The sequence below is a fragment of the Girardinichthys multiradiatus genome, chromosome 21, assembly GCF_021462225.1.
Source record: "Girardinichthys multiradiatus isolate DD_20200921_A chromosome 21, DD_fGirMul_XY1, whole genome shotgun sequence".
NCBI lineage: Eukaryota > Metazoa > Chordata > Actinopteri > Cyprinodontiformes > Goodeidae > Girardinichthys > Girardinichthys multiradiatus.
Window position 1 is genome coordinate 41,730,313 of NC_061813.1, and position 12,523 is coordinate 41,742,835.

General features: G+C 47.4%; 1 protein-coding gene across 1 annotated transcript; it reads right to left on the reverse strand.

The window, feature by feature from the left end:
* Positions 1-375: 375 nt before the first annotated feature.
* On the reverse strand, positions 376-10,268 carry tmem200ca (transmembrane protein 200C, genome duplicate a). The gene is made up of 5 exons (XM_047349644.1): positions 9,977-10,268; positions 3,576-3,741; positions 3,276-3,495; positions 2,999-3,162; positions 376-2,028 (listed from the first exon to the last, which is right to left on the reverse strand). Exons 2-5 carry the CDS (start codon positions 3,680-3,682, stop codon positions 1,182-1,184), a joined length of 1,338 nt encoding a protein of 445 aa, XP_047205600.1. The 5' UTR covers positions 3,683-3,741; positions 9,977-10,268; the 3' UTR covers positions 376-1,181.
* Positions 10,269-12,523: the final 2,255 nt, after the last annotated feature.

Sequence of the window (12,523 nt, forward strand, 5' to 3'; positions counted from 1 at the left end):
GAAGCCATGGCTACAATGGAACGGTTTAAAACAAAACATATTCATGTGTTAGAATGGCCCAGTCAAAGTCCAGATCTAAACCTAATTGAGAATCTGTGGCAAGATCTGAAAACTGCTGTTCACCAACACTCTGCATCTAATCTGACTGAGCTTGAGCTGTTTTGAAAAGAAGAATGGGAAAAAATGTCAGTCACTAGACGTGCAAACTAGTAGAGATATACCCTAAAAGACTTGCAGCTGTAATTGCAGCAAAAGGTGGTTCCACAAAGTATTGACTCAGGGGGGCTGAATACTTTTGCACAATGACCTTTTCAGTTTTTTGTTTGTAAAAATAAAAAATAAATCATGTCTAACTTTCATTCCACTTCACAATTATATACCACTTTGTGTTGGTCTTTCACATAAACTTCCAATAAAATATATTTCTGTTTGTGGTTGAAATGTGGCGATATGTGGAGAGGTTCAAGGGGTATGAATACTTTTTAGAAGTCACTGTATGTTAATAGGGAAGTGATAATCTGTCCGTGCCCTCTGAATGGGTCAGTAAAGGTCAGCTTGGGTTAGGTTCCACTGGACTAGGTGAGGCTGGGTTGGTTTAATCGCTGAGTCCATCAGTGTTCTTCTGAATGTTTTGGCCTCATTCATTCATTCTGTGTTGCTTTGAATTGTGTTTGTTGAATTTGTTTTGTGAGTCACTTCATATTTTTGGGTTATTTACAAGGTTTATTTTGTAGGCTAATAATTATTTAAAGTTTTGTTTCTGTTTGTTTTTGTAAGCTAGTTAGAAAGAAGTGTGGGGTCACATCTATATGTAACGGGCCTGGTATAGGACCAGCATGCACTGGGGCAGGCCTATGGTGTTTTACCAGAACAGGAGAAGCAGCAAAAACAACAGAAAATGGATCTTTGTTCATTTTTGCACCCGTGGCGGTTGATGTTTGGATGTTTGGTTTGACAAACATGTCAAACTAACCAACGGGTTGGGCTGAGATCAGAAACCCCCACCCCATAATTAGGTGATAAACAGGAAGCTGACTCATGCTGTGGCGTCTCTCAGGTGAAAGACTCCTTATTGCTACTGGTTGTCATCATGAGCTTCATCAACTGGGCTTAGGACCCTCTTCATATTCCTCCTCCCCCCACAGGGTGGAGGTATGGCATCAGGTTGTCTTTGAAGGAGCTCAATCTGTGTGTGCAACTTGTGAGTGTTGAGCCCAGCCCTCTGGGGTCACCTTAGGTGATGAAGACCACCCAAAGGACTCTTCCTCTCCTTGAGTCAGTTTGCTGTAGGCTGTGTTGAAGGCCGCAGTTGGGAGGCTCCGCCTTCTACAGGGTGGGACTGGTGTGGAGGAGGAGGAGGAAAGTAGGTGGGACAGAGAGGAGAGGGAGGAAGCGGAGAGGAGGAGAAATATCTCGGAGCCTCTTTGAGGTGGAGGAGTGGAAGCACACAGAGGTGGTGATTGTATCTCCTTCTTATGTTCGTCCTCCTCCCAGCTGCTCCCGGCCCAGAAGGAGTGTCTTCTGCGGGGACCAGGGGACCTCTGACGGGGCCGAGGTAACGTGAAGGAGCTCAGCACCTTTTTGTGGTTGGATGTCCAGCAGGGGTTGGAGGTTTGTGGCAGGGAGTGTCTGTCAGAGGAGGAGGGAGGAGATGTATGTAGCTGCTCCTGATAGATACTGAAGACACCTCCTCCTCCGTCACTGGACCCTCTGCGACTGGCAGGTTGCCTTGACGACAGCAGGGTGACAGGGCATGTCCGGGACTTTGAGTCCAGACTCTTTGACTGGACATAATTAATGAGTCCGTTGAGCGGATTAGCTGATGATTGATGGGTGGAGCCAGAAGAAGGATGGGGCTTTCGAATACTGTGGAGGTCGATGACGGTGGAGTAGATGTCCCGCAGGTTGATGACCTTTGTCTTCTTATCGCGGTTCTCATGCAGGACAGCATTGGCACAGATAAAGAGAAAAATCCCAATCCCCATGATGAGCGGGCCAAAGACCTTCAGCCTATCAGAGTACAGATACCTGCAGAGACATAGCCAATCAGAAACAGCTTACAGGCGATCAGTATATAACGTTTAGAAGTGTACCAGTGGTCTCTGATGGTAGGTGCTTTGTGTTTTAACTGGGAACCACTTAGGAACATTATAAGGCACCTCATTGTGCTTTCGCTGTAATTGACAACAGTGTTTTATAGACATGTTGGCTTCAGTTTGGATCACTGGATCAAAGAGAGTCTTGAAAATCAGATTTAGTTCAAAATCCTTTCAGTTAAAATATGGTTTGGGTTCTTTTTCAGCCACACTATTCATAGAACCTTAAACATCACAATCTATGAAACTCCAAAACATCGAGAATCACACATGTAAACATATGGACTCAGAACCTAACGTGGTTCTGGACCAAAGAACTGTTCCATGGGGTTTGGAGTGTGTCATTTCAACCACTGGATGAACAATCATCAGCTCAGAACTCCTCGTTTCTTAATGGAGCTTGTAAGGTACAGAGGGCCTTCACTGGATTTGCCAGTGATCATTTTGATATCTCCGTCTGTTCCTAGAGCAAAGGTCTGATTACGTTGTGGCTCCCCAACTACACTGAGTTGAGGCCCAGAAGAACATGGTCTGACATCGTCTACAAAACAATTTATAAGCTCCTAAAAACCTTCAGAAGAACCGAAGAGTTCACTTCATTGCAAAACTATGTCCTCATCCAGCATAGAAGCCATGTCAGAGAGCCAGTGACATCCCACAAGAGCTTTATAATCTCCCAAAGAACCTTTAAAACCACAGCCAAAACCATCAAACATAAACTACCAGTGCATTGCTGTTCTTGCCTTTGCCTTCCAAGAACCACCTCAAGGACATCTAAAATGATTCATAGATCAACTGGCAGACTCAGAGGGTCCTCCTGAACCCCTTGAAGAGGCTGCCTGACATGTCCTGGTGATCAGAAGTCAGAATGACATGACCGATGGGCATGTTTCTTTGTTTACCTATCCAGGAATTCTTCCAGAAATCCTTGTGAAAGATGTTGAGTGGTCCCATTGATGGCCTCAGTTTGGTTAAAACCATTTTCCCCTTTTCCTTCCTCCTTTCCTCCATCTCCTCCTCCATTGATTCCATCACCTCTTTTTGGCTTCTCCCATGTAGCGTCTTCCTGAATCAGCAGAGCAATACACATCAGAACATTCTGGAGCACTATAATCACTATACTGAACCCGGCAGACCTTTGGTAAGGCTCTGCTGGGTCCTTCTCAAGTAAACTCTCACCTTGACTTGAACAAGTGCTGGTGTTGCACTACTGAAGGACATCAGGGCCATGGTGGCGCCCTCCTGTGGCTGAGACCTGAAGAACAGTCCATTACGAGGCCAGTAGCCCAGAACTGCCATCAGCACACCAACCAGTAGGACCAGGATCCCAAGCACAGCTAAGAGACCTGAGATGGAGCACAGCTTCAACTTCCCTTTGACCACCACCACCTCACTGCGTCTGGAAGAGGGCAGAAAGTGACATCATCTTGTCCCCTCTGTATCCCCTCTGACAGTGTGTGTGTTCTAAGTGGGTGTTACCTTTTGTTCTTGCTCTTTTTCTTGTGTGGATGTGGTCTGTGTGGTTTGGACCTCAGAGAGTCCTGTCGCCGTGCATTGATCCTCAGCAGGCCCCCTGTCGCAATCATCACAGGCCACCAATCACACTGTGGATGACCGGGTTAGACCCCGCCCACTGCCACCTCACCTGGAAGCAATGATTAGCCTCCCATCAGAACCATGCAGTTAAAAAAACACTTGAGCACCAAAACCACTAACCTTTACCCACACTTAACCAGGAACCTTTACAGGCCCGATGTTGGTCCAGAATGATCAAGACCCATGATGGACTCTAACCTTAATAGACCGAATGTTGGTCAAGGATCAGAACGCATGATGGGCCATGAACTTTACGGGCCCGATGTTAGTCCAGGATCAGAACCCATGACAGACTTTAACCATAACAAACCAAATATTGCTCCAGGATCCGGACCCATGATGGACCCTGACTCTAACAGACCTGATGTTGGTCCAGGGTCAGAACCGATGATGGACCCTGACCTTAACAGAGCCGATGTTGGTCCAGAATTATCAGAACCATGATGGACTCTAACCTTAATAAGCCGAATGTTGGTCAAGGATCAGAATGCATGATGGGCCAGGAACTTTACGGGCCCGATGTTGGTCCAGGATCAGAACCCATGACGGACTTTAACCATAACAAACCAAATATTGCTCCAGGATCAGGACCTATGATGGACCCTGACTGTAACAGACCTGATGTTTGACCAGGGTCAGAACCGATGATGGACCCTGACTTTTAGGGGCCCAATGTTGGTACAGGGTGATCAGAACCCATGATGGACCTTGACCTTTACGGGCCTGATGTTGGTCCACGATCAGAACCCATGGTGGACCCTGACCCTAACAGACCTGATGTTGGTCCAGGGTCAGAACCGATGACGGACCCTGACCCTAACCGACCTGATGTTGGTCCAGGGTCTGAACCGATGATGGACCCTGACCCTAACAGAGCCAATGTTGGTCCAGAATGATCTGAACCCATGATAGACTCTAACCTTAATAAACCGAATGTTGGTCCAGGATCAGAACCCATGATGGAGGATGACCTTTACGGGCCCAATGTTGGTCCAGGGCTATCAGAACCCATGATGGACCCTGACCCTAACAGACCTGATGTTGGTCCAGAATGATCAAAACCCATGATGGGCCCTAACCTTAAAAGAGCCGATGCTGGTCCAGGGTTATCAGAATCCATGATGGACTCTAACCTTAATAAACCGAATGTTGGTCCAGGATCAGAACCGATGACGGACCCTGACCCTAACCGACCTGATGTTGGTCCAGGGTCTGAACCGATGATGGACCCTGACCCTAACAGAGCCAATGTTGGTCCAGAATGATCTGAACCCATGATAGACTCTAACCTTAATAAACCGAATGTTGGTCCAGGATCAGAACCCATGATGGAGGATGACCTTTACGGGCCCAATGTTGGTCCAGGGCTATCAGAACCCATGATGGACCCTGACCCTAACAGACCTGATGTTGGTCCAGAATGATCAAAACCCATGATGGGCCCTAACCTTAAAAGAGCCGATGCTGGTCCAGGGTTATCAGAATCCATGATGGACTCTAACCTTAATAAACCGAATGTTGGTCTAGGATCAGAACTCATGATGGACCATGACCTTAAAAGAGCCGATGCTGGTCCAGGGTTATCAGAATCCATGATGGACTCTAACCTTAATAAACCGAATGTTGGTCCAGGATCAGAACTCATGATGGACCATGACCTTTAAAGGCACGATGTCAGAGTCAGAACCGATGACGGACCATTACCTTTACGGGCCTGATGTTAGTCCAGGATCAGAACCCATGATGGAAGATGACCTTTACGGATCCAATGTTGGTCCAGAATCAGAACCGATGATGGACCATGACCTTTACGGGCCCGATGTTGGTCCAGGGTGATTAGAATCCACGATGGACTCTAACCTTAATAAACCGAATGTTGGTCTAGGATCAAAACCCATGGTGGACTATGACCTTTACAGGCCCAATGTTGGTCCAGGGCTATCAGAACCCATGATGGACCCTGACCCTAACAGACCTGATGTTGGTCCAGGGTCAGAACCGATGACGGACCCTGACCCTAACAGAGCCAATGTAGGTCCAGAATGATTTGAACCCATGATAGACTCTAACCTCAATAAACCGAATGTTGGTCTAGGACCAGAACCTATGATGGACCATGACCTTTACAGGCCTGATATTGGTCCAGGATCAGAACCCATGATGGAGGATGACCTTTACGGGCCCAATGTTGGTCCAGGGCTATCAGGACCCATGATGGACCCTGACCCTAACAGACCTGATGTTGGTCCAGAATGATCAAAACCCATGATGGACTCTAACCTTAATAAACCGAATGTTGGTCTAGGACCAGAACCTATGATGGACCATGACCTTTACAGGCACGATGTCAGCCCAGAGTCAGAACCGATGACGGACCATTACCTTTACGGGCCTGATGTTGGTCCAGGATCAGAATCAATGATGGACCCTAACCTTAATAAACAGAATGTTGGTCTAGGATCAGAACTCATGATGGACCCTGACCCTAACAGACTTGATGTTGGGCCAGGGTCAGAACCAATGACGGACCCTGACCCTAACAGAACCAATGTTGGTCCAGAATGATCAGAACCCATGATGGACCATGATCTTTACTGGGCCAGATGTTGGTCCAGGATCAGAACCCATGATGGGCCCTAACCTTAACAGAGCCGATGCTGGTCCAGGGTTATCAGAATCCATGATGGACTCTAACCTTAATAAACCAAATGTTGGTCCAGGATCAGAACTCATGATGGACCATGACCTTTAAAGGCATAATGTCGGCCCAGAATCAGAACCAATGACAGACTATTACCTTTACGGGCCTGATGTTGGTCCAGGATCAGAACCCATGATGGAAGATGACCTTTACGGATCCAATATTGGTCCAGAATCAGAACCGATGATGGACCATGACCTTTACGGGCCCGATGTTGGTCCAGGGTGATCAGAATCCATGATGGACCCTAACCTTAATAAACCGAATGTTGGTCGAGGATCAAAACCCATGGGGGACCATGACCTTTACTGGGCCAGATGTTGGTCCAAGATCAGAACCCATGATGGACCCTGACCCTAACACACCTGATGTTGGTCCAGGGTCAGAACCGTTGACGGACCCTACCCTAACACACCTGATGTTGGTCCAGGGTCAGAACCGATGACGGACCCTGACCCTAACAGACCTGATGTTGGTCCAGGGTCAGAACCGATGACGGACCCTGACCCTAACAGAGCCAATGTTGTTGGTCCAGAATGATTTGAACCCATGATAGACTCTAACCTCAATAAACCGAATGTTGGTCTAGGATCAGAACCTATGATGGACGATGACCTTTACAGGCCTGATATTGGTCCAGGATCAGAACCCATGATGGAGGATGACCTTTACGGGCCCAATGTTGGTCCAGAATGATCAAAACCCATGATGGACTCTAACCTTAATAAACCGAATGTTGGTCTAGGACCAGAACCTATGATGGACCATGACCTTTACGGGCCTGATGTTGGTCCAGGATCAGAACCCATGATGGACCCTGACCTTATCAGAGCCAATGCTGGTCCAGGGTGATCAGAACTCATGATGGACCCTGACCCTAACAGACTTGATGTTGGAACAGGGTCAGAACCGATGACGGACCCTGACCCTAACAGAACCAATGTTGGTCCAGAATGATCAGAACCCATGATGGACCATGATCTTTACTGGGCCAGATGTTGGTCCAGGATCAGAACCCATGATGGGCCCTAACCTTAAAAGAGCCGATGCTGGTCCAGGGTTATCAGAATCCATGATGGACTCTAACCTTAATAAACCGAATGTTGGTCCAGGATCAGAACTCATGATGGACCATGACCTTTAAAGGCACGATGTCGGCCCAGAGTCAGAACCAATGACGGACTATTACCTTTACGGGCCTGATGTCGGTCCAGGATCAGAACCCATGATGGAAGATGACCTTTACGGATCCAATGTTGGTCCAGAATCAGAACCGATGATGGACCATGTCCTTTACGGGCCCGATGTTGGTCCAGGGTGATCAGAATCCATGATGGACCCTAACCTTAATAAACCGAATGTTGGTCTAGGATCAGAACCCATGGTGGACCATGACCTTTACTGGGCCAGATGTTGGTCCAAGATCAGAACCGATGACGGACCTCGACCCTAACAGAGCCAATGTTGGTCCAGAATGATCAGAACCCGTGATGGACCATGATCTTTACTGGGCCAGATGTTGGTCCAGAATCAGAACCGATGATGGACCATGACTTTTACGGGCCCAATGTTGGTCCAGGGCTATCAGAACCCATGATGGACCCTGACCTTAATAAACCGAATGTTGGTCCAGGATCAGAACTCATGATGGACCATGACCTTTACAGGCACGATGTCGGCCCAGAGTCAGAACCGATGACGGACTATTACCTTTACAGGCCTGATGTTGGTCCAGGATCAGAACCCATGATGGAAGATGACCTTTACGGATCCAATGTTGGTCCAGAATCAGAACCGATGATGGACCATGTCCTTTACGGGCCCGATGTTGGTCCAGGGTGATCAGAATCCATGATGGACCCTAACCTTAATAAACCGAATGTTGGTCTAGGATCAGAACCCATGGTGGACCATGACCTTTACTGGGCCAGATGTTGGTCCAAGATCAGAACCGATGACGGACCTCGACCCTAACAGAGCCAATGTTGGTCCAGAATGATCAGAACCCGTGATGGACCATGATCTTTACTGGGCCAGATGTTGGTCCAGAATCAGAACCGATGATGGACCATGACTTTTACGGGCCCAATGTTGGTCCAGGGCTATCAGAACCCATGATGGACCCTGACCTTAATAAACCGAATGTTGGTCCAGGATCAGAACTCATGATGGACCATGACCTTTACAGGCACGATGTCGGCCCAGAGTCAGAACCGATGACGGACTATTACCTTTACGGGCCTGATGTTGGTCCAGGATCAGAACCCATGAGGGAAGATGACCTTTACGGATCCAATGTTGGTCCAGAATCAGAACCGATGATGGACCATGTCCTTTACGGGCCCGATGTTGGTCCAGGGTGATCAGAATCCATGATGGACCCTAACCTTAATAAACCGAATGTTGGTCTAGGATCAAAACCCATGGTGGACCATGACCTTTACTGGGCCAGATGTTGGTCCAAGATCAGAACCGATGACGGACCCTGACCCCAACAGAGCCAATGTTGGTCCAGAATGATCAAAACCCATGATGGACCATGATCTTTACTGGGACAGATGTTGGTCCAGAATCAGAATCCATGATGGACTCTAACCTTAATAAACCGAATGTTGGTCCAGGATCAGAACCCAAGATGGACCCTAACCTTAACAGAGCCGATGTTGGTCCAGGGTTATCAGAATCCACGATGGACCCTAACATTAATAAACCGAATGTTGGTCCAGGATCAGAACCCAAGATGGACCCTAACCTTAACAGAGCCGATGTTGGTCCAGGGTTATCAGAATCCACGATGGACCCTAACCTTAATAAACCGAATGTTGGTCGAGGATCAAAACCCATGGTGGACCATGACCTTTACTGGGCCAGATGTTGGTCCAAGATCAGAACCCATGATGGACCCTGACCCTAACAGAGCCAATGTTGGTCCAGAATGATCAGAACCCGTGATGGACCATGATCTTTACTGGGCCAGATGTTGGTCCAGAATCAGAACCAATGATGGACCATGACCTTTACGGGCTGATGTTGGTCCAGGATCAGAACCCATGATGGACCCTAACCTTAACAGAGCCGATGCTGGTCCAGGGTGATCACAATCCATGATGGACTCTAACCTTAATAAACCGAATGTTGGTCTAGGATCAGAACTCATGATGGACTCCTGGACCATCTGTTCAGATAGATGGAAACTGCATCTCCCAGCATGGACTGCAGCAGAAGGTTTATTCTGTCTGAGCAAATCCGTGGGACTGGTTAGACCTAAACACTAATCAGAACCGTCTGATCCGGCTGACAGCAATCAGCTGATCAGTCACAGAGTGAAACATCTAACCAACCATCCATGAGCATCACCACAGCCTTATATCCAGACCGTCTCTGATGTTCGATGCTGCTTTACACAGATCAATGCTGATCAGCACCCACACTTACGGGGAGCAGAACCCACACACACAAATACAGAATGGATCAGAATCAATTGATTGGTTTCTGTTTTGTTCATGTAAAATAGTCACTGCCGTAGAACTGATATCAATCAATGCTTATAAATGACAGACACAAACAAAGCACTTGTTCCTACTGATGGAGCTGCTGCTGCTTCATGGTTCTCCTCCTCTGATCTCCTGTGTTCTCCTGCTGCTTAGATGTCTCTGGAAATGCCTCCTCCTCTCTCCATCTCCTCCCTCTGTCTCCTAGGTTCTCCGTCGGCTCCTCCCTCTGACAAGCCTCCTTCTGTTGGTGTTTCTGCAGCTATGCTCTGACTCGAGATCTCCTCCTCCAGCAGAAAGACAGTCAGTTTCCTCCCACTGATCCTCAGCTGGGAATAACACACTCCTCTCCTCTCTGCCCGCCTCACACACACATGCTGAAAATAAAACCCTCAGCTCTCCACCTCCACTCTCTCCATCTCTGCAGCATGTTTTATAGTTGGTGTCTCTTCATGTTAACTACTCCCCGAGGTAAACTGCTGTGTGCGGTGTGGTCAGCAGGGGGAACTGTAGGCTGAGCTTCACATGGCCCATGAGCCTAAACTACTCCATCAGCATGTTCTCACTGGAAAAGACTCAGTGGTGGTTTAGGCTTACCAGTTTGTGGTCCCAATACTTTCAGAGCTGTACTGCATTCCAGTGTTCCCAGTTAAAAATCAGCAGAAATCACGGGAAGAGTATGAGGTGATGGACTGGATTTTTTTGTCTGCTTTTAGTTAATTCCTGTTGAAATTATCGTTATTGGTGTTCATCAATAATGAAGCTCGATCCAAACAGACCTGGCTCCAATCAGACCCAAATGGACTTTAATAATCCAACATTATGGATTTCAGCACGAGAAGCTCCAAATATCTCAAACTGCAGAAGGATCCAGAATTATCCTACTCGGTTCAGGTCAAAGGTCTCTGGTTGGGTTTTTGGGACTCAAAACTGTTCAGTCTGAGTTTTGTTATTTTTTTGTTTTTGTATTACTTCCATAAACAAAATAAGACCCAGATGATTTGGCTTTTTGAACAGGAACTGGAACAACCTGTTTAATCCTGATTTCTACCAAATTATTACAGCATAAAAGGTAAATGATTGATTGTATAAATATTCAGCCCCTACAGGTCCAGTCCTCCTGCAGCTTTAAGACGCGACCCTCCCCCAACACACCTGCAAATCCATTTGCATTCATGTTTCCCTCCACCAGTATGCCCACAGCATGATGCTGTCACCACCATGCCTCACAGTAGAGATGGGGCATTTGTGGTGAGGTGCAGTGGTTTTTCCCCAACTATTTATTCTGATGGTTCAAACTAGACATTTGTATGTCCTCAGACAATAGACGTTTCCACCAGTTGACCTTGGAATCTCCAACATTCCTCTGGGTGAAATCCAGGGGACGTTTTCTTTCTTGTTGCCACTCTCCCACAGCTTGGACTGGTGAAGAACACATGCAGCAGTTGTTTGCACAGCATCTCTCATGTGACCTGCTGAAGCTTTTAACTCTGGTGGTTCTAGGTGTCTTGGTGGCCTCTCCCACTGATCTACAAGTCAGTTCACTCACAGTTGATGAGGCAGAGCACCTCTGGTCAGGTGCCATACTCTATACATTGCTTAATGGTGGATACACCTGAACTCTGTGGGATGTTCGGTGAGTTCTGCTGAATTAAACATTTTCTTTCAGTTGACTGGCGTGTTCTCTGGTCTTCAGTGCAGTTGGAGCAAGAATCCTGATGAACCAGAGCTCGCCGTTTCCAAGTGCAGCTGATTTTATACCAAGCTCCTCCACCAGCTGCACTCAGATGATCTCCATTTACCTGACTGTGAGTCTGCTGGCACCAGAAAGCTGGACCTCGGCTGAATTAAGTCAGTCACTATAAAAAACATTAAAGCATTAAAACATTTCCTCCAAGTCTGAGGCCATGTCTCTGGAAAAAGGTGGACTGCCCCCTCTGGGTTGGGAGTCAGTCTGCGTAAAGCAGAGAAATATCTTGGTGCCTCGTTTATGAGTGATGGTAGGATGGAACAGAAGATGGACAGATGGATTGTGGTTTCATCTGCAGTTATGTGGGTTCTGCTCTCATCTGTTGTGGTAAAGAAAGAGCTAGCAAAGTTCTCTATTTACTGGTCTGTCTACGTTCCGACCCTGACCTACGGTCATGAGATCCTGGATACAAGAGGCTGAAATTAGTTTCTCCCCCAAGACAGCTTCACCCAGCCTTAGAGATAGGGTGAGGAGCTCCATCATCCGGGGGAAGTTCAAAGTAGAGTGGCTGCTGCACTGCATTGAAAGGAGCCAGTTGAGGTAGTCTGGGCATCTGATCAGGATACCGCCTCCCTTTGAAGGTTTTCTGGGAATGTCCCATAGGGAGGAGACCCCGGGAAAGACCCTGAGAACTCACTGGAGAACTATAAATGCCATCTGGCCTGGGAAGGCTTTGGGATTCCCCAGAATGAGCTGGAGGATGTCGCTGGGGAGAGGGATGTCTGGGGTTCCCTTCTGGACCTGTTGCCCCCGAGACCCAATCTCAGATGGATGGATGGATGGATGGATGGATGAAAAGCAAATACTTATTTTTTTTACATTATAAGAAATTGACAAAAAGGTGTTTTTTTCTTTCTTGTCCAGAAACCACATCAGTGTTGGGCATGTT

Excerpts from the sequence above, each read along its gene's own strand:
- tmem200ca (XM_047349644.1), bottom strand. The coding sequence starts at position 3,682 with ATGATTGCGACAGGGGGCCTGCTGAGGATCAATGCACGGCGACAGGAC. Across the intron at positions 3,496-3,575 it reads AAAAAGAGCAAGAACAAAAG|ACGCAGTGAGGTGGTGGTGG; the intron begins GTAACACCCACT and ends GCCCTCTTCCAG. Across the intron at positions 3,163-3,275 it reads CAGCACTTGTTCAAGTCAAG|GAAGACGCTACATGGGAGAA; the intron begins GTGAGAGTTTAC and ends CTGCTGATTCAG.